The sequence below is a fragment of the Grammomys surdaster genome, unplaced genomic scaffold (assembly GCF_004785775.1).
Source record: "Grammomys surdaster isolate TR1022 unplaced genomic scaffold, NIH_TR_1.0 144, whole genome shotgun sequence".
Taxonomy (NCBI): Eukaryota; Metazoa; Chordata; class Mammalia; order Rodentia; family Muridae; genus Grammomys; species Grammomys surdaster.
In genome coordinates, this window is record NW_021604602.1 from 8,311,639 (window position 1) to 8,339,371 (window position 27,733).

Here is a 27,733-nt window from a genome sequence, read left to right on the forward strand (position 1 = left end):
GGCGCCCCCGGCGCGGCCCGCGGCCAGGGCGAGGCACCCCGTGAGCGCGAGCGCGGCCCCGCAGGCGCCGCCCTCGGGTGGCCCGGAGCCAGGGCCACGCGGGTAACGGAGCCCCGCCGCAGATCCAGAGTTCCAGCTCTGGCCTGGGTTTCCCGGTTTGTGGGACCTGGCACTCCCCGGCCTAGCTCTTCCAGACCCCAAGGAAGAGAGGCCGGCGTGGGGAGTGAATCAGTTTGACTCTCAAGAGGCCCAACTGTCCCCATCTTGGGAGCCGGGAGAGACCGGTCACCGGTGTCCGAAAGGCCACCCTACACAAGAAGGAAGGCTACTGAGGGCTCATCCAACTCAGTACTGCCTGCCACAGCAACTGATAGGGACTCTCCGGGTGACAGGGAGGAGGGGGCACACCTGGACACCCAGAAGGGGGAGACTCAGTCAGCCAGACCTTGCTGTGGACTCAGATGGGTGAGGCTTGGGGGCGGTTCCTTTTGGTGTCCCGGAATTGAAGAGTCAAGGTGGTTCCTGCCTCTTATCCATCCTCAGTCCTCCCCCCCTTCGGCCTGCCCCAGCAGTTCCTGCGCAGGGCCCCTCCCTCATCCCAGAAGCCCGAATTGATAGTAACCCTTTTGTGAATTTACCTTCGTGTGTCTGGTATTTTTAACCAGGGGGCATTTTTTGTTTTTCATACAAGGGTCAGAGTTCACCGGGAGTGTAAACAAGAGGGTAGATTCAGTAGTCCACGCTATCTGTCGCCCAGGATGGAGTCGTCGCTAAACACCAAGTTCCTTCCCTGGCTCCTGGGGCTGATCTAGGAAGCACGCCCCGCTCCCGCAGAACTCACTCTCCTCTCAGCAACCGCCCCATACTCATCAGACGGGGATGGGGAGTGGGGGCTCTGTTCGGCGCCCTTTCTGCTGCACCGCTGACCCAGCTCAGAGCGCCTACGGGGCGCTAAGTCAGAGGCCCGGCAGCAGTTCTGTTCCGTTCCAGCTGTATCCCTGACCCTGAGGGTTGCCCTCAGAGGCTGAGAGTCACACAAATATCCATCGCTCACCCAGCAAACCTTCACCCCAGGCCCCCAACTCCTCCTCTTCTACTTCCCCCATCCCGTTGCTGCACAGGTCTGGGCAGTGAGAGCCAGCAGGGCGCCCTCTTGTGGAACACATAGCAATTCCTGACTGTTCTCTAGTGACCCGTCTCACTTGGGTGCTCTTCCTGGAAGCCTCTGTTGGAGACAGCTCCTACCTGTGGTGAGCCCTGTTTCTATGCAGTGCCCAGTCCCGCCTCCCTTCTTTGTGTCTCTATCTTCCCCTGTGCCCCGAGTGGGGCCGGGGAATAGGCGACTCCTTCTTCTGGGTCTACACTTTAGCAATACCTCTCTTGGGCCTCCTAGACAGAACCACAAGGTGAGACACAAGCAAGTCTGCCTTACTGAGACTTGCCGCTGACATGCTCTCCAACAAAAACTGAAGTCCCTGACCCTCTTCCCCAGGCACAGAGGTCTTCCTCTCTCTCATCTCTTGTAGCTGCTGGCAACTTGGTAGGACTCAAGTGCCTGAGCCCTATCCTGAGCTAAGAGGTCCAGGCATCCACTGCATAGTGGGACCTTGAGACAGCTCCCAGGTTAGATGGCACCCTAAATCTGGGGAGGGTCTGCCTGTACCAGATGGACTGTGGCTTTGTGATAGCCTCTGCCATGTATGTGCCACAGAGCACTGCCCAGTATAGAGGGATCTTGGACTGGCAGGAATCAGGGTTCTCAGCACAGATGGTGGACCAGCCTGAGGAATGTGGAGTGACCGTCAGGTGTGGCTGGTCCTGCAGGCGGCAGTTTCTCTTTCTCTGTACCTCGCAAGCTGCTCTGTGTAGGGTAAGCCAGGGGCTAGGCTTTAGAGGTACTGCTAGACGCCCAACATGGAAGAAGAGGGAAAGAGGGGCTGGTTGGTGTCAGTGTTCAACTTTCAGCCATCAGTTGCTAAAGAGCCATTCTGTGGCAGGCTAAGGCTCAACCAGTGCACACAGAAGCCGTGGCCCTGATAAAGGAACAGGGATGCACCCCGTCGGACAATCTTTGACTCTCTACAGTGCTCCAAGCATGAGTAGAGAACGGGTTGCAGGTCAAGAGGGATCAGAGAGGAAACTCTCTCAAGCAAAGACAGGAATGAAGAGGAGACAGTGATAGGGACTTGTGGGAAGAACATCCCAGTACTAAAGGCATGTCACTTACGGTATGCCCCAAAGTTAATTTTCATAGGTCCCTAGAATGTGCTGATTCCCACGTAGCTAGTCCCCACTAGCAAAGGTATTATTAAGGGGATAGGGAAGTGGTTCTCAACCTATGGGTCACGACCCTTTGGGGATCAAATGACCCTTTCACAGGGGTCACCTAAGATCATTGGAAAAGCAGATATTCACATGATGATTCATAAAAGTAGTAAAATTTATGAAGTAGAAACAAAAATATTTTTATAGTTAGGAGTCACCACAACAGGAGGAACTGTCTTAAAGGATGGAGGCATTAGGAAAGTTGAGAACCCCTGATATTGTGGCTCAGAGTCCTGCTAACTCTGGGAAGGGCTGAGGCAGAAGCAGGCTCCAGCCCTGGCAGGCTCGGAGAGGGACAGTAGGATCTGGGCTTACCCGGAACATAGAACATTCCTGCAGAGTTAGAGTGGGGGTAATTGCTTGTATTGTCAGAGGGAGCTTCCCCCCCCGCCCCGCAGGCTCCAATGTTGGGGACAGCCAAGCTCTGTCCCTCAGGTGTGCAGTACCTGGATCAATGTAGGGTGACTCTAGGCTCCTTGCTGCAGTTGCCAGATGTAGGAAATACTTCCTATTTCTAGTCAAATGTGCATTTCAGATACACATTTTTTTTTTCTAGGACAGAAGTTGAGACCGGGCCATGTCACGCAAGCTGGTCTCGAACTTGAAATACCCCTGCTTTAGCCTCCTGTTTAGTATAACACTGTGGTTCTCTCCCCTGTAGTATCTAGGTCCTCCAGGAACCCTGGGAGCCTCTTAGGCTTCTAATCCAACTTTGAACGGGTCCCCCAGAGCTGTCCCCAACAGTCAGAAAGCCCCACTTCTCATTGAACGGGTCCCCCGGAGCTGTCCCCAACAGTCAGAAAGCCCCACTTCTGTTCTGAGACTCCAAAGAGCAAGCGGAGGGACTCAGCAGGCCCCTCACCCAGAATGCCCTTGGCTTGTCTAGCCAAACACCTGGCCTTTGCCCTTTTCCTGTAATCCCTGTACAAGATTTCCTTCCTACTTACCCTCTAGCCTCCCGTGTGGTGCCCACCCAACATTCTTGGTCTCTGGATAACAAATACAAGATGAAAATTCAGAACGGGCCTAGCCCCATAGGAACCCTGGCCCTGAAATTTGGTGCTATGTAGTCCCCCAACCCCTCCCCCCGAACTGTAAATGAGAGCATCTAACCGACAGGCTTATGAAGCTCATGTGAGCAATGTCCCAAACAACTTCAAACGCCCTCTGTTAAGAATACCCCTCCACGCCGGGCGGTTGTGGCACACGCCCTTAATCCCAGCACTTGGGAGGCAGAGCAGGCGGATTTCTGAGTTCGAGGCCAGCCTGGTCTACAGAGTGAGTTCCAGGACAGCCAGGACTATACAGAGAAACCCTGTCTCGAAAAAAAAAAAAAAGGAAACAGAACGAGAGAAAAAAAAAAAAAGAATACCCCTCCACCTGCACTCTTGGGAGAGAAGACTCCCAGCCATCGGTGTAGCCCATGCCAAGGGGCCGCAAATCCTCTAAACCCAGAGCTATTTTGTTGTCATTTCCTTTCCCCAGAAGAAGTAGGTGTCTCCTCACACCTTGCTGACCCTGTTTACCCTGGAACACTGTGCCCAGGGTGCTTGCCCTGGCTTCTCTCCTGCACCTTGTGACCTGTCTGCCTAACTCGGGAGGTCTCCTGTCACTTCTTTGTGGTTGTGTCTTTAACCCATCCCACCACATCTGCCCTATCCAGTGCCCTCTGTCACTGATCTTAGCATGCTTGGCTGCCAGCCCAGGGTCTGCAGAAGGCGGTAATCTGTTGTCAGAGACCCCAACCCCATGGCCTGTCCCAGATGTGTTAGCCTGAATTCAAGAGAATGGATGCTTCCTAGGACGAAGTGAATTTCTTTTTTGACATTTGCGGTCCCCCTGCGGCCCCTGACCCATCTGAAAGACGGTCTTCCAACGAGTCCGAGGCCATTGTCCCGGCTACGCCGTCAGTGACTGCCGGTGCATTGGTCCAGGGAGAAGCGACTGCCCCTTTGTCCACCGGGGCAGTCGGGACCCCATGGAGGGCACAGAGGCCCAGGAGACAAGTATCGCGAGAGGGTCCCGTACCCCCTCCCGCCACAGAGTGCGGCGGGCTAGCTTCTAGCGGGGCCGACCGGGTGGGGCGGACAGAGAAGGGGTAGCGAGGTGACCTCAGCGGTTCCGCCGCTCCGGGAAGTCGCCTGGCCCGCCCCCTCCAGCTCCAGCCGGGAGTTTCGCTCTTCGGGGCGGGGCAAACAGCAGGCGTTGCCCCGCCGGCCAAGTTAGTGCGCGCCCCGCCTGGCGCCGTCCGGGTCCCCGCGCCCTCCCGGCCGGGGCGCGCCGCCGGTAGCTCGGTGCGGTCCGAGCTGCACCGGAAAGCTTGCAGAAGGAGCGGAGAGCCGCGCGTGCGGCGGAGGTGAGCACAGGGGCGGGTTCTCCGCTCCGCCTGCCTAGCCGGCCGCTCCCCACGGCCGCGCTGCCATAAATGGGGCCGACGGCAGCGGTGGCAGCTGGCGGCGGCGCGGGCGGGCGGCGACTCCGGCGTCGGGGGGCGCGGCAGGCGGGAGGGGGGTGGCGGGCGAGGCAGCCCGAAGTCCTGACTTCTGTCCGCGCGGCTCGGCCCCTCCGCTGCACCCCGAGCCCCGCCCCGGCGGCAGAGCGGCTTCTGTTTACTTTCGATCGAGTTTTTCCTGCTCCGGGCAGGTGCCGGGGCAGCTCAGGGCTGGCGGTTGCGCGCGTCACTCCCGCGCCTCTCTGTGGGCTGCCTGCACCCGGGAAGGGCGCGTCGGGGCGAGCGGCGGCCACGGCATCCCCGGCGTGTTGACAGGCGTCCCGTTTGTGCCCAGGTGATGACTGCGGCGGCATGGAGTTCCCGGAGCACGGCGTCCGGCTGCTGGGTCGCCTGAGGCAGCAGCGCGAGCTGGGGTTCCTGTGCGACTGCACTGTCCTGGTGGGCGACGCGCGCTTCCCTGCGCACCGCGCTGTACTGGCCGCGTGCAGTGTCTACTTCCATCTCTTCTACAGGGACCAGCCCGCGAGCAGCCGCGACACAGTGCGGCTCAACGGCGACATCGTCACGGTACCTGCCTTCAGCCGCCTGCTGGACTTCATGTACGAGGGCCGGCTGGACCTGCACAGCCTACCTGTCGAGGACGTCCTGGCTGCTGCCAGCTACCTACACATGTATGACATCGTCAAGGTCTGCAAGGGCAGACTCAGAAAGAAGGACCCAGATCTGGAGACCCGTACGCTGGGGACAGAGCTTCCTGGGCAGCCACCACACCCCCTGCCTTCCTGGTCCCCTGCTTTCTGCCAAGCCGCACCAAAGGCCAAACCCCCATCTGTAGGGGTCAAGGCTGCCCATCCCCTGCCAACATTTGGACCTCCATCTTGGCAGGTCTCAGAGGAGTCAAGTGGGGCCCTGGACCTGTCACTGAAGCCTGGCTCAAGACAGGAGCAGGTCCACCCACCCTGCCTCCTCCAGACATCACTCTGCAGCTCCATACAGCAAGGGGCCCAGCCTCTGGTGAAGGCTGAGCAAGATTCGTTTTCTGAACAAGATAGCAGCAGCCCGCAGAGCGTGGACAGATCCCCACCACCAGTCTGTGCTTCTGCAGCCCAGGGCCTGGCAGTGAACTTGGAGCCACTGTGCATCCAAGGGACAGGCAGCCAGCAGCTTGGGCTGCATGCAGAGCCAGTGGTGGACACTGAAGAGCTGGGTCCCAGCAAGCACCTTTGCATTTGCCCGCTGTGCTGCAAGCTGTTCCCTAGCACCCATGCACTGCAGCTACATCTCAGTGCCCACTTCCGAGAGCGGGACAGTGTCCGTACCAGGCTCTCCCCTGAGGGGGCCGTGCCCACGTGCCCGCTCTGCAGCAAGACCTTCTCCTGCACGTACACGCTGAAGAGGCATGAACGGACGCACTCTGGGGAGAAGCCCTACACGTGCATGCAGTGTGGCAAGAGCTTCCAGTACTCACACAACCTAAGCCGGCACGCGGTGGTCCACACGCGGGAGAAGCCCCATGCCTGCCGCTGGTGTGAGCGCCGGTTCACACAGTCTGGTGACCTGTATCGCCACGTCCGCAAGTTCCACTATGGCCTCGTCAAGCCCTTGCTGGTGTGAAGTGTTTTTTTTTTTCTGTGTCAGGTGGAGGAAGAGATGGGGGCAGGGTCTCCTGGGTGGGACTCTGGGACAGAGGACGAAGCCCAGGCAGGCGGTGGTAGCCCTACCCCAAGGCTAGAAGGTTGCACCAGTCAACCTCAATGAATGCTGCTGCTTCTTGGATGGGTTGCCGCCCCCTCTCCTTGCCTCCACCTCACACCTGAGCAGGTTGCACCCTGCCCAGTTAGGGACACAGTCTTCCTCACTGTCCTCTCTAGCGAGGTTCTAGAGTGCCCGGCCTGCCCATTCACTGGGCGGTGTGAGGTAACACACTTTTCCTCTGTCTTGGGGCTTCCCTGACCACCGTGCTGGGATACTTGAGAGTGTCCATGTGTGCCTAATGCCATGATAGAATGACTCACTTGTCAAGAAAGCCATTAATGAGAGTGTCTAACAGGGTGCACTGAGTGAGTGGGCCATTCCTGGTGAGTGACAGCAGGAGCCCCTGTTGAGAAGGCCTCAGGCACAACAAGTACCAGCAGGGGCCGTAGAGATACAGCTGGCCTTTCAGGAGGCGTAGCTCCAGCGGGGACCCCGAGCATCATAAGAAAGTGGCTCAAGCTGGGTGTCCCTGGAGCGGCTGTTACTGGGGTGGAACAGGGGTGGAACTCTGGGCAACGAAGGGGAATTTGGAAATGGATTCTCTTTATAGCAGGAACCTCCCAAGGCCACTATGTGTCTGCTACTGGCTTCACCGGGCTGGGAATGGCAAGTTGTGCCATGAGCCAAGCTTTGCCTGTTGATGCTGATGTTGGCTTCTAGCAGGCCTGACCCTGGGAGTCACCCCTCTGCTTCCTAAGGGTCTCCCTGGAGCTGCAGTCATCCCCAGGCACCAAACACAAGGCCAACGCTCGTCCAGCTTAACAGGAGCAATGTTTGCCGTGCCACCTCCTGCCGAGGGGCATGGGTAGGAGCAGCTGTCACAGGGAGAAGGGAGGCAGATTCTCCCCTCATCTACAGCCCTGGAAGGAGGGCCGGCGCCCTTGAAATGTGAAGGACTTCGCCCTGTGCCTCTGCCGTGGATATGGGCCACCATACTTTGATGACCTGCACCCCAAGAGGGTCGTGGTCATTTCGGGAACGGGGTGGGGCAGGATGGGGGGTGGCCTCAGCAAGTGGTAGAGCTGCCCGAAACAGCCTACCTACCCTCTCCCCAACAGTGCTGTCTCTGCTGATTGCAAGTGGCCCAGAGGACAGAGTTGGGCAAATCTAAGTCATTGTGTCTTTGACTAACACTTGTTGTATTTATTTGTTTGCTGGAGTGAAGTGATAGTTGGTCTCCCCAAGGTGGACAGATCCACTGTTCCTCTCCTAACCGTCTCTGTGCTCTCCTAATATGTCCACGGCTGGCCTTGGTTGCTGGTGCCTGTCAGCGATGCTCTAAGACTGGAGGCCCAGGACAGGCTGCAGTGCAGAGAGCTGGAGAAGAGGCAGTGGCGTCCTAGCTTCTGACTCCACCTCTGGAAAGGCTGGTAGGACCCTGTGACTTATGATCCGAGCGATTGCTCGCTCACTCCCTCACTCCCACCGTGTGTGTGTGTGTGTGTGTGTGTGTGTGTGTGTGTGTGTGTGTGTAGTACTACACTGAGCAGGCAGAACATCCCTGTATTGGTTTTTCCTCAAGTACTTGCTTTCCCGGGGCAGGGAGCCTACCCTGAGTCAACACTGGAGTCGTTGTCTTTGGTGCACAGTTACTGTGAAATTAACAAAGAATAGTGACTGCTTATACGTTTATAACTGGCATGGTTCAGTTGCGTGTATGTATATGTCTGATTCACTCCCTGTGTGCAGAGCCCAGGACAGGTGTAGAAGGGGTCCAGGTGCTTTCTTCTGTGTGGGCTTCCCAGGGCCAACCCAGCTACTGTTCCTGCCTGTGGTCTCACTGCTGCTCGGCCCCTGGAGGGACCACTGAGAAATGACTCCACAGGACGGGTTTTTCCTAGGTTTGGCTGGGATGTTTGCACAGCCCCGCTTGCGGCCGGCCTGCACTGTTCCTAGAAACGAACGCTGTCTTCCCATTTCACACATTCTGTTGGTCACGATGGCAGTGTAATAAAGCCAACCGCAGGTGAAGGTCGATGTGGTGATTCTCAGGGTTGGGAAAAGTGGGCTTTGCTGGGCTGGGAGTGGAGGTGGCAGACAACCTGGGGACTCAGTCCAGGAGGTGCTCATGCCCAGTGGGGTGCATGGACTGGGACAGGCCTAGTGACAGGCATCCTCATTCCCCTGATGGCTAGAGATTGGGAGAGGAGTCCCAGAGAGGCAGGGTAATGTGAGGAAGGGCAGGGTCTTGGATCTAAGATGGATTCTGTAGTCCTGGCTCTCTGTCTCCTCTGAGCCGTCCAGGCAAACCCCAAGCTGTGAGTCCTTTGCTCTCTTATCTCTCCCTCCATGTTACCTTCACACTTCTTTCAGCATAGAGCTGGACCAAAGGCCTTCTTGTTTCCTCTCACTCCGTCCTGGCCCACTGTAGTGGGTGACTGGACTCCAGGCTGATGGTTTCGGGCCTATGCCGGTTCCCCTACACCTTCCTGTGCTAGACATTGCACAGAGGTACAGATGTCCCATCCCGTGAGCCCCCCAGGCTTCATCTACTGTCTTCCCAGGCCCTCTGGTGGATGGAGCAGAACGGCCTCAGTGATACCGGCCTCGTTGTGCTTGGGCCATGTTCAGGGCAGGGCAGGAACTGTGCCTGCCACAGGGGCCCTGGCCACCCTGAGCTGGTACCGGAAGGGCCCGACAGTTCCTGGGCCAATTCCTGTGGCTTTCCCAGTTCTGGCTCCAGATGTCAGTCCTGGGATGAGGTGGCTGGCCCTCCCCTGCCCCACACTCCCCCTGCCTCCCACGAAGCCTGGACGGGAGCCACTGTCCTGCAGGAGGCCCTGTCATGTTCCCAGAGGAGCCCATGACTCAGCCCAAGCTTTCCAGTCAGGGAGGAGGAGAAGGCAGCTGTCGCCATACCAATGGAGATGAGAGGAGGGGGTCTTGAGTCCTGAGAGGGGAGGCTTCCGGGGGGGCCCCTGTGGTCTGTGGACTCCGCCCAGCTTCACAAAGCCTCCAGATCTATTCCTGGATGGCACAGGCCTCTTGGCACCTTCCCTGGAAGTACCCATCTTGACCTGTGACTTCTTGACCTGTTGGCCAGATGGTAAACTGAGGCACGTACAAAGTCTTGGCAGAACCCCAAAATGTCAGCCAATGGCCAACAAGTCTGGGACTTCCCTGCCCCACCCCTGGGAGTGTTGGGTGCCTCAGCTGTGTGGCAGAGTGAGGGACACAGACCCTGGTGGCCAGAGGCCTGGAGCCTCCATGGGACTAGCACTCAGCAGAAGAGCAGGACAGAGCTGGGGGGAGGGGGGAGTGCAGAGGAGTCCAGAATCCTGTCTAGATACTGTGGCTTCCCAGGAGCCTCTAAGTGGATCACAGAGCAAGATGCACAGGGTAAGACTTGTCTTGTGTGAGAGGAAGCGGGTGTAGGGAGGTCCTGGCCATGAGAAACAAGTGCAGCAGGGGCCAGATGCTGCCTCCCCCACTCCCTAGCCCTTGTCTCCGGGAAGCTGTGCACCGCATAACACCCACACGGTCCACCCCTGTCTGATATTCATAAACAGCACAGAGAGTTTGTATAGACAACACTGAGGAAGGAAGATGAGCAAACTGCAGTTATAATGCCACACCTGACCTTCTCGGGAGTGTGGGGGGATGGGTGCCAAGCTCTCCTATGCTTCTGCCCTGGTCTGCTATACCTACTCCCAACTCAGTCCCGTCTTCTCTGCAGAGAGCCCAGCTTGTAGAGTCTCGGTCATCACAGCCACCGCAGCATCCCCCCACCCGTCCTCGATGCCCTCTACCCTGCTTCCACATACGTCACCTCCTCTGCCTTCGCCTCCCCTGTTCTGATCTCCAGTGAGACCGAGATCCCTCCACCAGTGTCTGTGTCTGTCGCTTCCTCCACCTCTACTACTGCCTGTCAGTGCCCCGAGCTCCATGGCCTCCATCAACTCAAGCCCTGCCATGAGCCTACCACACGTACCGTCTCTGAACCGTCATCTGCCACTCTGTGATCTCTGCAACTTCCACCACGATGCCCACGCCCACGGCCACCGTCACCTCCACCACCACCTCCATTATGGTCCTCCACCACTACCATCACCTCGACTGTCCCCATCCGCATCCACCTCCACCATCACCACCACCACCGTCACCACCCCCATCCTCCTCGCTCCTCCCCCCTCCCTTCACCTCTAGTTCCACCTCCATCTCCGCCACCAGTGCTTCTGTCACCACCTCCCTCCGTGTCATCTTCAGCATCATCCGGCACCAGCGCGAGCGACCCCAGTTACATCACCTCTGTCATCACGATCAGCACGTCCACCGTCACCGTCACCCTCACCACCCCCCACTCCTCCATGACATCTGTCGTCATGCCCACAACCTCTACAGCCACCGCCAGCATCCCCTTTATGAAGGACCCCTGACTTTAGGCCAGCAGCTATGGTTAACTGTAAGCTGACAGGGTAGTTTCCACCCTACGTGGACCTTTAGTACCTGTTTTGCTCCTCTGTCCTCCATGTTTTCTCAGTGTCCCTGAATCTCCCATGGAGCAGGCCTATGCTCTTCCCTGCTGATACTTAGTAGCACTCCTGGTACATGTGTGGACACTCATGAGACTTCTATTCCCACGGGGCCTCTGGTTCTATCCCGTAAGGCTCTGTCCCGTCCCCCTGCAGCCTCTCTTCTGCCTCAGTGGTCTCATTTGCTGCACTGGAATGGGATGGAGGTGGTCCCCTGTGTGTGTTGCACAGAATGGCAGTTAACAGTCAGGGGCTGCTGTAGGTCAGAACAGCCCAGGCTGAGGACGCTGGCACCCAGCTCTGGGGCAAACAGGCCAGCCACAGCAGTGGGTGTTGACAGTAATGTGGGGATCATTGTACCTGGACTTGGCTACTCTGTGGGTTCTTTTTCCCACCCTTTATCCCTCAGGTTTCACCTCCTATCATCAGATAGCAGAGAAAGAAGGATAGAGGGGGAGAGAGAGATGTAGAACTCCTTGAATCTAATTTCTTCCTTTTTGTTTCTTCTTTGAGTTTGTAAGTACTCACAAACCAACCCCTACCTCACTACCAACAGCTACCAACAATGCCTATGGGGCTCTAGCATTTATATTCCCTCTGGGAAAAGTCCCAGAATTCCAAATGCCACACAGTAGCAGAAACTATCCACAGCTGGCAAAACCATGCCTCTGCTAGAGCACGAGGCAAATCATATCAGCTGCTACACATCACCCCACACCTAGGATTAAAATGAAAACATATTCTTGTATTTGTATTTTTTAAAGAAATCAAAATTCCAGAATTCTCACTAGAGATCACTGCTGTTGAGCATGGCTTGGCTAGGTCTACTTCTGTGGAAGCCACTTCGTTCCCTGCCTCCTTCTCCTCCTCCCCCCTTGGGCAGCTGTAACATAAATCACGGGGTAACAGGTAGCTATGGTTGCAGTTCAAAGGCTACAAAGTTGCTTGCGGTAGAGGCGGTAGAGGCGTTGTAGGCTCCAGGCTGCCCAGAGGGAGATGGTTCAGATGCCCTGCAGCCACTGAGGACACCAGGCCAAATGCTGTGGTACTCAGGCACGACTCTTCACACAGCTCCAGGTGTGGGAATAAGTGTTCCCTCAGATAAGCCAGTGGATCTCCAGGCACACGGTCTCACCTTCCTGAGCAGAATGGGAGCACGTATGGAGGTACTGGGCTGTTGCTCTGTTTCTGTCTTGGCTCTGCTCTCTGGCTCAGGTTGTCATAACAGTCCAATAGACAGGGACTGAACAACAGACATGTCTTGCAGTCCCAGAGGCCAGAAGTCCCAGAGCAGGGACAGTAGATTAGCCCCTGAGACCCCTCTCTCTGTGTAGACTGAGTCTTCTGTGACCTCAGCGCATCCTAAAGTCCACGTCCTTTCTTAGAAAGATACAATCACGGAGTTCCAACCCACCGTACTCACCTCTTTAACAGGCCTAGCTCCAAAACACAGGGGACTCATTTCCTCGGTGCCTAGGACTTCGGCATGAGTTTGGGGGTGTGTGTGTGTGGGGGGGGAACACAACTCTGCACACTTGGTGTTTCAGATGTGTGTGGAAGGCTGAGAATATAGCCCAGGCCCTTCCTGGCCCCATTGGCCTGGTCCCCGGTAAGAATTATTGGTATTTGGCAGTGTGTTAGGCATGCCCACAGGCCATCAGGCACTAAAGGGAGGTGGGATATTTATTCCTCCCGAAAGTACCCCAGATCTGACCTCTCTGCCTGCCCATCACACCGATGGCTCATGGTGTCCTGCCTCTCAGGGCAGATGACCGGTGTATGTGGCATGGACGAAGCCTGGCACGCTCCTTCCTACTGGACAGACCTGATTTCCTCTTCAGCTTCTATCTGCCCCCAGGAGCCAGAGTAGGAAGGTAGGGATCACCTCCAGTCTCTACTGCCCCCCATCTCTGCCCTTTGTGTTCTCGGTACACCCTCAGGTTAACAGTCGGATCCCCCTCAGCTGATGAAGGGCCTGGCTCTGAGCACTCCATCCCCACATCTGTCTTCCTCTCAGCCCCCGCAGCTCAAATGATCACGTGAACAGCCCCTCCTTTTGAAGGTGAGGTCTGAACATCCTTTTCTCCCAATAGCAGTGGCCTGGTGTTAGTTTGTTGATCTTACCACCTTTGCCACCTCTCTCGTTCCCCCTTCCCCTCCTTATGTGAGGTACCACCACAGCCCTGCCCCAGCTCGCCTCCAGGTTTCATATCCTCCTCTCCTGTGACACATAAGGTGGCCAATTTGAAGTTCTAAGTGCTCTCAACATTTTCTCCAGAGTGCATTTCAGGCAGGAGGGGACAAACATGTCCAGGATACAAGAGGAACTCTGCCTTGTTCTAAATATAGTCGAAGAAATATTAAGGTTAGTCCTTGTGAGGAGCTTGAGATGCTGGAACAGCATGTTGAAATAACCCCCTGGATGAAATGATAAATTTGGGCCAAAAATACACGAGACAAAACATGACTTGAAAACACTGACGACACATGAGGGCAGGGCTGAGAGAAGCCAGCACTGGGCACAGACACTGGCCACAGGGCTGTGTGTCAGTAACCACCAGTTTAATAGATGGTGACACTACCTGGTGTGGCTTCTTTGGGAGTGTCCTTGGCAGTGGCTTCTGCTTCCCCCTTTACTGCTGGCACCCTCAGTTCTAGAAAGGCCACAAGCTGCACCTATGTGACTAAGGTTTCACTGCTAAATAACCTTGCCAGGAGTCACAGAAGCCAGATTATCGGGTGACCTTCTGATAACATCGAGTCTGACACCCTGTTTCAACTTTGATCCTGTGCATCACTCAACACTAAGCACACAGACTGCCATGAGGGAGACACACACCTCAGATGAGGAAGTCCTTGCTGGGTACACAGTAATCTGACACTGTCCTGCTGTACAGCTTGCGCTCCAGAGTTCCCCCAAATAAGGCTTTGAGGGCAACACCCCACTTCATCTTCTTGGGGAGAGAAACTTGGATCCTGCAAGTTATAAGAATAGCTTAATAAGGCCGGTGGGGGGGGGGGGAGAGCATTCCATTTTCCGACTACCAGGAAATGCAAATTAGCAGAATGAGATGCCACCATCCTAAGACGAAAAGACAACAATGGCAAATAGCTGTGGGATGGGAAAACCTTCATGATGCCCATCACTGCCTCCTGGCAGGACTCTGAAAAGGGCACGCAGCCCAGGCTGGCTTTCAATTCATGTGTCTCCTACCTCAGCTCCTTCAGTACCGGGATTATATTCATGTGCTACCATTCCCAGCAGGGACTGGCAATTTATAATGAAGTTAAATCCACCACCTGTCCTCAGACCCAACGATTCTTCTAGTGGGTGTTAAAGAAACGAATGTGTACCCTCAAAAAGGTTTATACTCAAATGTATTGTGGTTCCAGTCATTCTTGTCAAACACTGGATAGTACCCGCACAGCCATCAACAGAAGGCCAGATGGGTACACTAACTGCAGAACTTCCTGGAGTGGAAAAGTCATGTGACTATGAAAAATGATACACAAGGACGTGGATAGACCCTGCGGCAGGGAAGGGAGCCGAGCTGTGTACAGACGGGGCCTCTCTTCAGCATGGGCGAAACAACAGGGGCAACAGGTGCTCGGGGCAGAAGCTGAGTATCCACTGGAATCTTGGGCTGCTCCCGGGCTGACATGATTTTGGTCTTACAGGAATGTTACATGGGTATAGCCATCGGTTAAAGTGTGCATAGTGACCCAGGTTCCAGTGTAGTCGTAAGTGACAGGAGAGGGCTGCTGAGGTCTGTGGTGGGTATGTGAGGTCTCTGTACTTCAAACTTTGGATAGCTTGAAACTTCCCATAGATGCTTTAGGAAACACAGGAAGATACCATTTTGTAGACTGGGAGAGAGAAAACATTGTATCCCGCTTGGTCTGCTTCTAGACATCAAGCAGGTTGGGGGAGCCAAGAACGAGCAGCATTTAAGGTCTACCGGGGGCAGCTGTCTGTGACCTCCCATGGCACAGAAAGCTAGCTCACCTCCTCTCCTCACAAGGATACTAATCTCATCACAGGGACTCCTCATCCACAAACCCTTCTAAGCTTAACCACCTTTACAAAGCCCATCTGTAAACACCATCAGACTCAGACAGGGACTCAGATTTGGGACATACAGATACACAGCCTGGAATTTTATGATGTGTTTTATGATACTTGGGGCAACAGCGCTCATCGTTTGGAGGAAATTCGAGCACAGCCATCTACATTACAACCGCTCACATGCCTTCCTCCAGCAGTCCGGGGAATCCAGCAGTCCCATGGATGAGCCTGATGAGAATGAAGTGACTCTGACATAGGTTATTAGGATACTGTTCAATACAGGAACACTGGAGAAGACCTAAATATCCACTGACAGGAGACCTGCTATCTGTCCACTGCACAGAATATAATACCACAGCCAAAACCAAAGTTCCAGGCTGGCGAGCTAGCTCAGTGGCTAAGAGCACTGGCTACTATTCTAAAGGACCTGGGTTTGATTCCCAGCACCCACATGCCAGCTCACGAATGTCTTAACTCCAGTTCCAGGGAATCTGATGCTCTCTTCTTGATGTGATAAGTTATATGCTGGAATTGTATGCTCACGAATATGCGTTTATACACAAGGTATTTCTGGACAGGCATTAAGGACAGTTTGGTTATATTATAGAGAATTTAGCTCCTGGAAGACAGTCAGCCCTTTAAAGCTTTGCACCATGCTGTCTTTTAACATTCTGATGAGTTGGATTAAAACCTACCATTCCTTTCATCCCGATTCTGCCTCCAATTCTCCACTATAACCAGCAGGACTTTCCCATGACTGTCCAGCCAGCTGTGTGCTTTCTAGTCCCTTCCCCTATTGTGACCTTGTCTTAGCATTTCTATTCCTGTCATAAAACACCATGACAAAAAGCAACTTGGAGAGGGAAACGGTTTATTCTGGCTTACAGCTTCAGATCATAGTCCATCACGGAGGGAAGTCAGGGTTAGAACTCACACATGGGAGAAACTTGGAGGCAAGAGCTGATGCAGAGGCCATGGAGGGTCAGTGCTGATGGGTCTGTTCCTCACGGCTTGCTGTTCCTGCTTTTTTATGCCACCCAGGACCCAGGGGTTCTACCATTCACGGGTAAGCTGTCATCAATCACTGATCAAAACAATAGTCCACAGACCTGCCTACAGAAGGCATTTTTCTCAATTAAGATTCTCCTTCCTGCAAGATGGTGGTGGTACATACCTTTATCCCAGCACTTGGGAGCCAGAGGTGGGCAGATTTCTGAGTTTGAGGCCAGCTGGTCTATAGAGCAAGTTCCAGGACAGGTAGGGCTACACAGAGAAACCCTGTCTGGGAAAACAAAAGATTCCCTCTGGCCAGTTGCCTCTACTTTGTGTAGAGGTTGACATACCGAACTCCCTCGGTGCCACACCCAAAGGTAGCACATCATGAGTTATGCTACGTGCACCATGCCTTTTTTCACACAAATGATCCCTTGTCCCTGGGTTTATGTGCACATGAGGCCAGTCACCTCCAGGTGACACTCCCCGGGAACCACGCCTCCTTGTTTTACTGTTACTTGTGAGGTAGGCTCACTCACTAGCCTTGGGCTCCCTGGTAGGCTAGGCTGTCTGTCAAAAACTCACAGATCCACTTGCCTTTATCTCCCCAGTGCTAGATCACGGTGTCACTGTGCCTGCTTTTTGTTTTGAGTTCTGAACTCAGGCCATCACGGTTATAAGGCAAGCACTTCACCTTCAGAGCTCTCTCTCCAGCCCAGGCCTTTCATTTCCCAGTCCTGTAGCATGTCACAGTGGGCAAACTCCACCACACACGGATCAAGCTATCAAGCCTTGCAGTGCTGGGTATCTGGGGAGCTTCTAGTTCTGACTGTAAGCAACTGTAGCCAATATTCTTAAACGGCATCGAGCACTATGGGTACCCAACTCCCAAAGTGGGATGGCTGGCCTAAGGAGAAGGCACAATTCCTTCAGAGGGTGCCAAACTGCCTGAACAAGGGGGCAATCTGTTTCCCTGCACCCCTGACTGCATTTAACAAACCGGGAAATTTCCAAGTATGATAGTTCACCGCAGAGAGACCACTCCTCTCAGCATCTTTTTTCTAGGTTCACTGATCATCTATATTTGTCTGGATCAACTTGGTTCAGCTGTTACAACCGATTTCCTATTGAGTTAAAGGACCTCTTAGGGCCTCTAATCCTTTGGTATGAGATGGTAGGTGGTCAAGGTGCAGTCCTAGCTATGACCATTGAGATGAGCAATCTCACGTTAGAATACACACGCCATCTAACAACCCTTGTGTGCAAATCGGTATGGAGGTGTTGGGTCCTCTTCCGGTTCTGCACCCTTCCGTGGCCAGGCTCGATGCAGTGAGTGGCTCTAACAGATTCCCTGCCCCACGCACCCCACAAGCAGGGCTGGCTGTCTTCATTCTGTTTTGTTTTGGGTTCTCTTGGCTGCTTCCAACCCATTCTCCAGATGGCCTCTGGTATCAGTGTCTGGAAAATGGAGTAAAGCTACTCTGGGCTCTGCTCCTCTGCAAGATGGCTTCTCCCAAGCTCCAGGAGAGCCACTCCAGAACCAGCACCCTCAGTCACCCCCTCCACGCTTCCCAGGCTCTTCGTTTTCTTTCCACCAATCAGCAGCTCCTCCTGGTTCTTCACTCTATTCAGTCTCCTCTCTCAAAAGGAATCGCTGGGCGGGCTCTCTGGGGTCCTGCTCAGACTCTTCCTAGGGACACTCATTTTTCTCCACCCCTTCCTCTCCGGGTGTTCAGAAACAGACCTCTCATAGGCCCAAAATGACCAGGAAGCCTTCCCCTTTGCACTGTCTTATTCTGGCTAAGGAACTCTCCTCTCTACTGTTCCTAGCCTGTCCTGGAGCTTGGAAGCTGCAGGCCTGGGAAAGTGGGGGCCAAAGTCCTTATGGCTTGGGATATTGAGAAACTGGGGGTTTGGGGATCTTAAGGACTAGGGGCCTGGGAAGCTGGAGGCTTAGATTCCAGGCAGACAGGGACCTTAGAGTTTTGGGTCTGGAAAACCGGGGTCTAGGAAAGTAGTTCGGACTTGGGAATCTGGGGAGATTGGGGCCAGGGGAGCTTTAGGATTCTGGAGGAAGGGAGCCAGGGGAGGCAGAGTCCTTATAGGGGAACAATCACCCACGAAGCGCAGCAATACGCCCCTCCCGCACTCGGACCTAGGTCCTTGTCTCTACTGACGGATCGGAGGATGGATCGGAGGGAGCAACCTCGGCTCAGTGCGTAAGGACGGCAACTTCCGCCGGACAGAGCCCGCGCGGCACTCTCCAGGACACCGTGGCGACAGCAGCAAGCTTCCACCTCACGACCCTAAACACCCCTGGCGTTCTGCACACCAGCTGCGCACGCGCAGCCCCTTCACGCAGGCGCACTCCTCCCGCGTTCCCGCGTCACGCGGCCTCCGGGCGGTGTGGCCGCCGGGAACGCCGGGTGGAAGCGCGAGCCTTGGAGAAGCTGGTTCCTGCTCGGTCTGTGCTTCCTTTGGTCACTTGTGCTCTGGAGCGTCCGCGTGGATGGAAGCCGCGTGGGCTTTGTTGAGATCTGTGTCTGTCAGGAGGGCCTGACACCTTGTTATGCGTAGCTGTGGAAATGATGGAGGGAGGAGGGGAGGGAGGCGATCCGTTGGATTAATGGTGCCAAATATGAGTGACCATGGCAAGGGTACACAGATCTGGCTACCCTCATACTGTGTGCAGTGTAACAGTTTCACGACGTCAAGGCATTTTTACATTGGTGTAATCATCAGGTAGGCAGGTTACAGCAGCACTGTGAGTACATCTCTGCTGTAGATCTCAGCGGCTGATAACATTTTTAGCTGGTGGATTAATGGAACCGGATGTGGTCTGTTAAAACAATTCAATGACTGTCTAGTGAGGGGACAAAAAATAATCCAAAAATAAATCAGCTTGAGATCTCTCCACATTCCAACTCTCCACAACCATGGAAGGCCCACTCAATCTATCAGCCTTGTGGAATCTTTAACAAAGATCCCCCACGAATCAGTTAACAACAGAAAGCCCATGTAGTGACCGTTTTACTCAGCGTATATTTTATGCACGTTTATGCCTCCTCTGGAACCTCGGTTCACACTAGTACTGGCTACCTTATCTTGCTCAGCTTTTCATTGCAGCATCTGGGGTGCTCTGATCCTGGCTCCAGCACTGCCAATGGCAGTTCCCACTTACAGCAGAAAGGATCTTCACATATCCTAGTCTATGAACAGGAGGACCCTTGTGGTCAGCAGTGGGGCTCACTCTGGGGAAGGTGTTTGTCTTGGTTGCTTTTCTGTTGCTGTGAAGAGACACCGTGACCAAGGTAACTTAAGAAAGAATTTATTGGGATAGAGTCTATGACCATCGTGGTGGGAAGAAACATGGCAGTGGGCAGACAGCTATGGCTCTGAGCAGTAGCTGAGAGCTTACATCTGATCCACAAGCATGAGACAGAAGGCTAAATCAGGAGCCTTATCAGGAATGGCATGTGCTTTTGAGACCTTAAACACTGACCCCGCCCTCCAGTGACATATCTCCTCCAACAAGGCCACGCCTCCAACAAAGCCACGCCTCCAACACACTACGCCTCCAACAAGGCCACGCCTCCAACACACTACGCCTCCAACAAGGCCACGCCTCCTAAGCCTTCCTAAACAGTTCTACCAACTGGAACCCAAGCATTCAAACATTAGCCTATGGAGATCTTCCTCATTCAGATCACCACAGTGCTCATGGTATTGACTGCTGTTGACCTACCCTGGTCCTCACCATGATGTTGCAGACAGCTGGCAGGAAGTTCAGATGGGTGTGGCAGCTTCTCCACAATGAGAAGATTACTGTGGAAAAGAATTCTGACCGTATCTCCAAAGGCCAAAACATATGAGGTCTAGGAGAAAAGCTATGCTCCTTTCGACCTCCATCACAGCTGGTTGTGGACTGAGGGATTCCCCAGATACCACTTCTGACAGTCAACAGCTCCCCAACATCTCGCAATCAGTTCCTTCATCCCTATATCCATAGTCGAATCCAGAGCCCCTTTGCCTCTTCTTTCTCTGGTTCTTTCCAAACCGTAAATTTAACCATGTCACGAATTTGCCTTGACTCAGTTAACTATAGGATATGAATGATTGCTTAGGTGAAGGTTCAGCGTGTAGGCAGGTGGGTGGATAGGTATACTGACAAGCTGTGGGTGGGTAGAGGGGCATGTGGGTATATGAATGAGTGGGTATATAGTGGGTTTCCTATAGCGTCGTTTTGAATCAGTGCCTTGGTTTAAGGTTAGCGTGGCCGATGGGACCTCAGCAGTCCAGCTGTACCAGCATGTTGTGTAGATATTTTCTCCAAATTGAAACACCCCTCCACACACACACATGCACAGGGAGGAAGGAGACTCCTAAGCTAATGAAACTTACAAGACTCATAAAATTATAAGACTCAAAAGGCCTCCTCCTCCTGGTTGTGTAAGCAATGAGTAATTTCTGGAGTGAGAAGACTCTTGGTGGGGTGCATGCAGTCGGGCAGGACGCCCTGGGGATGAAGGAGTGCGAGTGGTCACCTGTGCTTTGGTGGACTGATGTGGTTATTCAGCCGCCTTTAATTTACCCGCCTTTAATTTACCCATGTTCCTATAAGTAACTCCTCTAAAATAAGTTGGCTTACCAACCTGGATGTAGGTGGAATGGTTCTGAGGTCTGTTAGTGTCCTGTCTGGAGTGAATAGATATGTGTTGTGGATTTGGTTTATTGCTTTCATTATGTTAATTGGGTTCCCAAACATGAGAATCCTGCACATAAGACACTGCTGGCCACGCCCCCAGTGGGTTCTAATTGGTAAAAAAAAAAAAAAAGTTGCCAGCAGCAAATGGCTGGACAGGGAGACAAAGGCATGGCTTTAGTTTTCCTGGGCAAGGGAACCAAGGGAAGAAGAAGGATTAGTACCGCCATGCCTGAGAAGCAGAAAGACCAGGCTTGACAGCTGAAGAAGAAAGAGTGTACAATCATTTAAGATCCAGCAGGGAAGAGTGGCCCCAGCCCCCCAGCAATTGGGTCTAAGATAGTAAAGATGGAATATAGATTTTATTAAGTAATAACTAAGGAGTTATCAGAAGGGAGGCATTAGCAACGTGGAAGTTTGGGAGTGGCCCAGCCATTGAGTTGATTAAGGCATATTAAATATAAGGCTCTGTACGTGTGCAGGTGTGTGTGTGTGTGTGTGTTTCATTCGAGAATCCACAACATTGGGGCAGTAGCAAGGAGCTCACGCCACCACCGCCGGGGAGAATAGAGCAGATTAATCAACACCACCAACAGATGTGTGCTCACATCGCTATAGGAAAAGTCACAACACAGGGCTAGCGTCTTCACAGTTCTATGGGTTTTCTCCTGTGACCTCAAGCAGGTTGTCACCACTCCAAGCATCACATCATAGTCAACCTAGATGAGGAAAAAGAGGGGATTGGAGAGATGGCTCAGCAGTTAAGAACACTGACTGCTCTTCCAGAGGTCCTGAGTTCAATTCCCAGTAACCACAACCATCTGTAGTGGGATCTGATCCCCTCTTCTGGTGTGTCTGAAGATAGTTACAGTGTACTAATTTAAATGAAATAAATAAATCTTTTTTTAAAAAAAAAAAAGAAGAGGAAAAAGATATTGACAAAGATTCTCATTTATCAGGGAAACAAAATTCCCAATGGATTCCACCTACATCCAGTGCCTAGAACCAGCTCTCCTAGTGGAGCAACAGTGGTGGTGGACATTTGTTGATGCCCCTGTCCACCACCATTTGATGACATGGTCTTTGGGAAGTTCCTCTTCTTCCCACTCACGGAAGACTACATTGGTAATCTGACAAGATCAACTTGAAGAAGGTAGGCTCTGTTTGGCTCACAGCCTGAGGGTCTGTAGACACCCATCATGGAGGGGAAGTGTGTCAGTATGCACTGGTGTCGCTGTTGCTGCAGGGGGAGAAGGCAGCTAGCCACATTGCACCCTCAGTCAGGAAGCAGAGGCATTTCCAAAGGCATGTGTCCGACAGGATTCCAAATCCAGTCAAGTGGACAATGAAGATTCACCATTACAGCTTCCCAGCTACCTGGCTTGTTTTTTGTCGTGAGCCTGATACCAGGGCATCAGTGAGCTGATGAGACAACTTCTCTGTTGTACCTCATCTCGGTCAAACCAAACAATATATCTCTGCAGTTGGTGGTGGTGTCTGGGGAGGACAGGGCAGCTAACCTATTACCAGGGCCAGTGTTGGCAGGGCCCTGGATATTGCTCGTGGAAGCCTAGCCTGGTCCATGAGCTATCCCACAAATCCCGAGAAGTTACTTTCTGTTTACCTAGGGGGAATTCTGTGATTTGTGACTCCCGTGAGTTAAATTGTGTCTTCAATAATTCTGAGGAAGTCTTAGCCCCACACTGTACTTGCGACCTGATTTTGGAATATGAACATGATCTTCACACAGAGATGCTTTTCTCAGAGGATTTGAGTTATGTCCTGACACTCACATCTGGTGGCCTGTAACTCTGCTCCAGGGGATCTAACACCTCTGACCTCTGAGGGACTACCCCACACTTTTACAACATGTCCACATAAAGACATATACATAATAAAAATAAAATTTCAAAATTATTTTTAAAAAGGACATCTTCACACAGACAAAGTAAGAACACTGTGTGTTTCACCTTGGCTTCCAGACAAATAGAAGCAGTGGGCTGGAGAAGGAGCTAAGAGATGGGGTATTTTACAGGCATTGGCCCACGTGACTGTGGAGGCCGAGAAGTCCCACACTCTACTATCTGCAAGCTAGAAGGAAACAGCCTGGTGTGATTCAGTTAGTCTGCAAGCTCAAGTCTGGGGAGCAGAGTTATAGTGTCCAAGGGTCAGAGGTGACAGATCTCTTAGTTCACACAGAGGCCTTACTCTCTGTTCAGGATCTCCTGGACTGGATGGTGTCAACCATGTGGATAAGGAGAACTCTCTGGTTCAATGCCAGCTTCTCAGCATCACATTGTGAAGTCATGTTCTGCCAGACAGTAGGGCATCACTGAGCCCAGCAGATGGACACAGTGACAACTGAGGCAGAGACTCGGGCGCTGTGATAAGCTGAGAACAGCAGGGTTGTTGACTGTGAAGTCGGAATGATCCTTGGGGCCTGTGGCTGCCTGGACTTCAGTTCTGTTTACAGAACTGCAGGAGAGTGTCCTTTTCTTGTCTGAAGCCCGGGATATGAACAGAACATTGGAGAACCCACCCCAACCCCAGCGACTGTGACCAGAAGAAAGGTGGTAGTGGATTTTGTTTCATGCTTGAGGTTCCCGAATACTAAAGAGACTCATAGAGTGCCGGGCCTCTCAATTAGCCTTCGTTCCTACAGCCTTGTGCTCCCCACCACCCCATCCCACTCCTCCACGAGCTTACCTTCCCTGCCTAGTCTGAGGAAGGGGAGTGATGGGGAAGGGGTCCTTGGTCTCCTGGCAAAGGCTGTAACAGTTCGGGTGGAGGCTATGTCTTCTCCATCCTTAAACAGTCTCTGAAATGTTAGCAGCATAGGAAACACTGGAAACCGGCCTGAGGGCTGCACTTGTGACACTGGGTGTGTCATGTAGGGCCCATGACCCCTTCACCAGGGATCCTGAGGATGGAAGCTTCCTAGAGTAGAAGGCTCTGAAGGGATGGGGAAGTGTTGAACAGCAGCCGTGGGGTACAGCAAGCAGGAGTGTCTCAGTCAGAGTTTCTATTCTAGCACAAAACATCATGACCAAGAAGCAACTTGGGGAGGAAAGGGTTTATTCAACTCTTCTCAGATTGCTGTTCATCACCAAAGGAAGTCAGGATAGAAACTCACACAGGGCAGGAACTTAGAGGCAGGAGCTGATGTAGAGGCCATGGAAGGGTGTTGCTTACTGGCTTGCTTCCCCTGGCTTGCTCAGCTTGCTTTCTTATAGAACTCAAGACTACCAGCCTAGGGATGGCACCACCCACAATAGGGTAGCCCCTCCCCCATTGATTACTAATTGAGAAAATGCCTTACAGCTGGATCTCATGGAGGCATTTCCTCAAGGGAGGCTCCTTTCTCTGTGATAACTCCAGTTTGTGTCAAGTTGACACAAAACCAGCCAGTCCAAGGAGCCAGACAGAATTAGTTCCCACGGCTGTTTCCAGAAAGGTCATTTATAGATACAATGAGGTTGAGAGGAGTGCTGGGTCCCCAAGGCTAATCAGAGTGGGTGACCATTAGGCAGCAGCCATGAGTCCTAGCCTGAAGAGCAAGGGAGAGGCAGGTCAGGGAAACTGCCACGAGCAGTGTGGCCCTTTCCGTGTCCCTGCTCAGCATACTTCACCTCTCATGGCTCATTCCATTTGGTCCATGGTCTCCTAAAGAAGGGCCAGCGTCCTCAAACCTGAACAACCATCTCTCCACTGAAATAGCCTTTGTTGTGATTCTTAGGAGATAGGCCTGAAGAAGGTGTGTCACCAGCTCAGTAAGCAGCGCCAGCCAGGGCAGGCTTCTACCCCTAGTGTGGGGTAAAAGAAGGGAGCATACCCTTAGCTCGGAGCAGATAGAAGAGCTTGGTGGGTTGGGCCTCAGTGTGGACCGCAGTGTCTTTCCTTCAGAGAGGGTCATGGGGAGGTGGGGAAGGGCAGTCCCTGTACTCCCTGCTAGGACAGCAGCAACAAAGGCGTGGACCAGGGTGCTCACAGGGCAGAGAAGAGCCTGTGGTCCAAGCAGGGCCACTTGCTTTCCTGGGCTGTCCCAGGCTCTTCTCCCACCTTCTGTGCTCGCTCAAACTTTTGCCTCCCTTGCTGGTGAGAAGTTGTGTCAGAACTCAGCCTTCATCCTCGAAGCATCCTCTGTGCAGTCAGTATCCACACGCCCCGTTTCCATGAGGCACTTGGGATGAGAGTTCATCTGATTCCACTGCACCAACTGCGTTCCCAGGTGAGAGCACAGTCTAAGGCAGTAAAGCTAGGACTTTAATATCACAATGGGGTGTGTGTGTGTGCATATGTGTGTGTATATGTGTGTGTATGTGTGTGTCTGTGTGTGTCTCTGTGTGTGTATATGTGTGTATGTGTGTGTATGTATGTGTGTATATGTGTGTGTATGTGTGTATGTGTGTATATGTGTGTGTGTATGTACGTGTGTGTGTATGTGTGTGTATGTATGTATGTGTGTCTATGTATCTGTGTCTGTGTGTGTGTATATGTGTGTATGTGTGAGTGTGTGTGTGTGTGTGTGTGTGTGTGTGTAGGGGGGATTGTCCTCTTTACATCTCCCCAAGGTGGCTTGGCTCTCCACCACATTTATATGGTTGGCATTTTTATTATATGGGTGGCCCACACCCTCTTTATGCAGTCTGAGCCCTTGGGTTCTGTCTTTGTGGGTACCACAGTGTGACATTCATCTTTGAAGTCCAGAACATCAAGCACACCCCAGCATCCCTGGGCTCTTGATACCCCAGTTCCAGCTGTGACGATGCAGTCATTTCCCTGGCTGGCACAGAAGCGCCTTCCCCAACTACTACTTCTGTGGCAGAGGAAGACCTGGGCAGTGAAGGCCACCTCGGCTCCAGTGAGGGAAAACAGTCTTCACAGAGCACCACACTGTCCAAGTGGGAGGAAGAACCCTCTGTGATACTGTAATGGCCATGAGACAGAGTCTATCTCTTCTCTTGTTCTGAGGAGGGAAGTATAGTCCTCTGTCAGTCCCTCCTGCAGAGAGCTTGTCACCATTAGGATGAGGCTCCCAGCAGGTCCTTGCAGGAGCCTCTGAAGACTCATCGCCCCGTGCCATCACACCAGCCCTGCGTTTAAGCACAGACTCTCAGCTCAAGGCATGAGCCACTTCCACTTGATTGCCTCTTAAATGACCCCTGGCTGCAAATGACATTTGTGGAAAGATTTCTGTGAGGCTGTCAGGGATGGGACCCAGTGTGCTCTCCCACAGGGGACAGAGCTTTGCTGTTGATGAAGTGAGCTTGGTGCCACTAGAAGAATGGGGACTGGCCTCCTTAAGGGTGCCATGTTTGCTGCCTTGGCCATCTTGTGTGAAGACCGAAGCTTGTGGACGAGCCACTGGCATCCATCATGTGTCCTTTTGTCCATCCAGAGGCCCCTCTGCAGGTGATGTCTTTGATGGCATTTCCCCAAAAGATAAACGTCCACACTGCACACCTCAAGGGATCTGTAAACCTGTCCCCGAGCTGTATCCCATCATCCCACGTATGAGCTACACCTTACCAGCCCATATAAATGCCTTTTCTGGAAGATAAAGCAGATTACCAAAATGCTTTCTGGATGTTTCCTCCCTGCCATGGTTTCCAAGCTTCCTTGGATACTGTTGCTCTACCAGGACAGTAGTACCGGTTTCCTGCAGACCTTGCCTAGACCAGTTCAGTGTTTTATTTTGCAACTTTGTTACCAGCCAAATGGGTGCCCCATGAGGCCGCACACATACCGAGGGAGCCGAGGATAAGCAGCAGGCAGCGACACCAGGAGAGGGAGCATCTGCCGCTGCACTGCTGTGCCTTCCGGACCCGCTCGGGCCTGCCTCAGATTCACGCTTTCCCTTTAACGACAGGAATGCCGCTGTGCGTGCTTAATTTTATGTTTGTGCAGATCAAATATCACCCTGTGAGCCACGAGGAGCTCACAGAGGCAGCTGATGTTTGGGGCCAAGTCAGAGCTTGATTCAAACGGACAACGTTTGAGCAGAACCCCTCTCTGCCCCTCTAGCATCTTCCTGTGGGTCTACTGTTAGAACAACACCCAGAACCTGTGTCTTCCCTCCCACACCCATCCCCCCGCTGCTGTCCCTCCTCTAGGTCTCAGGGCTCTCGTGGCAGGACAGCCTGGATACCAGCCTGGAACCACAGTAAAGCTTGCTCAGTTCCTACTGCACCCAGAAGCTTCATGTGCTGTTCCGGAGTGAGCTGGTGCCGGGCAGACTCCGAGGCCCACAGGCGGGCACCACACACTGAATTGTTTCTCTCGGAAGGAGGCACACACACACATTGTAGCCATTTGTCTGTTACTGTGTGGGGAGGGATAAGTGGAAGCCTAGATGCATCTCCACCCGGGAAGTCTGTCTGTCTCTCACACTCTGGTGCAGTCTGTCTAAGGAGTTTAATGGCTTGTCACTTCCCCAGGATCAGGTCCAAGTGGAGTGACACAGTAAAGGAGAGGACTCCAGAGATATGAGGGTAGTGGAGGCTCTGTAAACTGTTCTGACAGAAGGCAAGAGGTGACCTGATCCTGAGACAAGGTCACCAGGGTGGGGTGATGCCCTGTAGAGGGAAGGAAGGCTTTATCTGATTGGACGAATTGAGACTGAGGGAAAAGCAAAGGTTAGTAGCTTCATACCAGGTGCTGAAGGAGAGGTAGTTCACTCCAAAAGGATCTCTTCACCCCACCTACATGATCTCACCTGTAATGCCAGCACCCAGGAGGCTACAGCAGGGGGACCTTGAGTTTGAGACCAGCCTGGGCCTTGTTTATAAATGAACCAGAATGAGCCCTGTTTGTTAATAAATATGTAGCATCTAGAACAGATGCAATTGTTGCAACCTGGCTGGATCTATGATGGTCTACTGCCACACCAGGCCCACCTGTGCATCACAGGCCCAGCTGTGCAACACAGGCCCAGCTGTATAACACAGGCCCACCTGTACATCACAGGC

At 53.2% G+C, this 27,733-nt stretch overlaps 2 protein-coding genes across 2 annotated transcripts in view; one reads left to right on the forward strand and one right to left on the reverse strand.

Annotated features, from left to right (window-relative positions):
• Nucleotides 1–553, reverse strand: part of Akt1 (AKT serine/threonine kinase 1) — a 21,427-nt gene extending 20,874 nt beyond the window's left edge. Inside the window, exon 1 of the mRNA XM_028764551.1 lies at nucleotides 409–553. The gene's annotated coding sequence lies outside the window, so the exon portion shown is untranslated. The remainder of the gene's footprint in view (nucleotides 1–408) is intronic.
• A 4,036-nt stretch (nucleotides 554–4,589) lies between these two features.
• Zbtb42 (zinc finger and BTB domain containing 42) lies at nucleotides 4,590–6,723 on the forward strand. The gene is made up of 2 exons (XM_028764518.1): nucleotides 4,590–4,681; nucleotides 5,112–6,723. Exon 2 carries the CDS (start codon nucleotides 5,129–5,131, stop codon nucleotides 6,389–6,391), a length of 1,263 nt encoding a protein of 420 aa, XP_028620351.1. The 5' UTR covers nucleotides 4,590–4,681; nucleotides 5,112–5,128; the 3' UTR covers nucleotides 6,392–6,723.
• Nucleotides 6,724–27,733: the final 21,010 nt, after the last annotated feature.

Coding starts and splice junctions, on each gene's coding strand:
- Zbtb42 (XM_028764518.1), top strand. CDS start 5,129: ATGGAGTTCCCGGAGCACGGCGTCCGGCTGCTGGGTCGCCTGAGGCAG.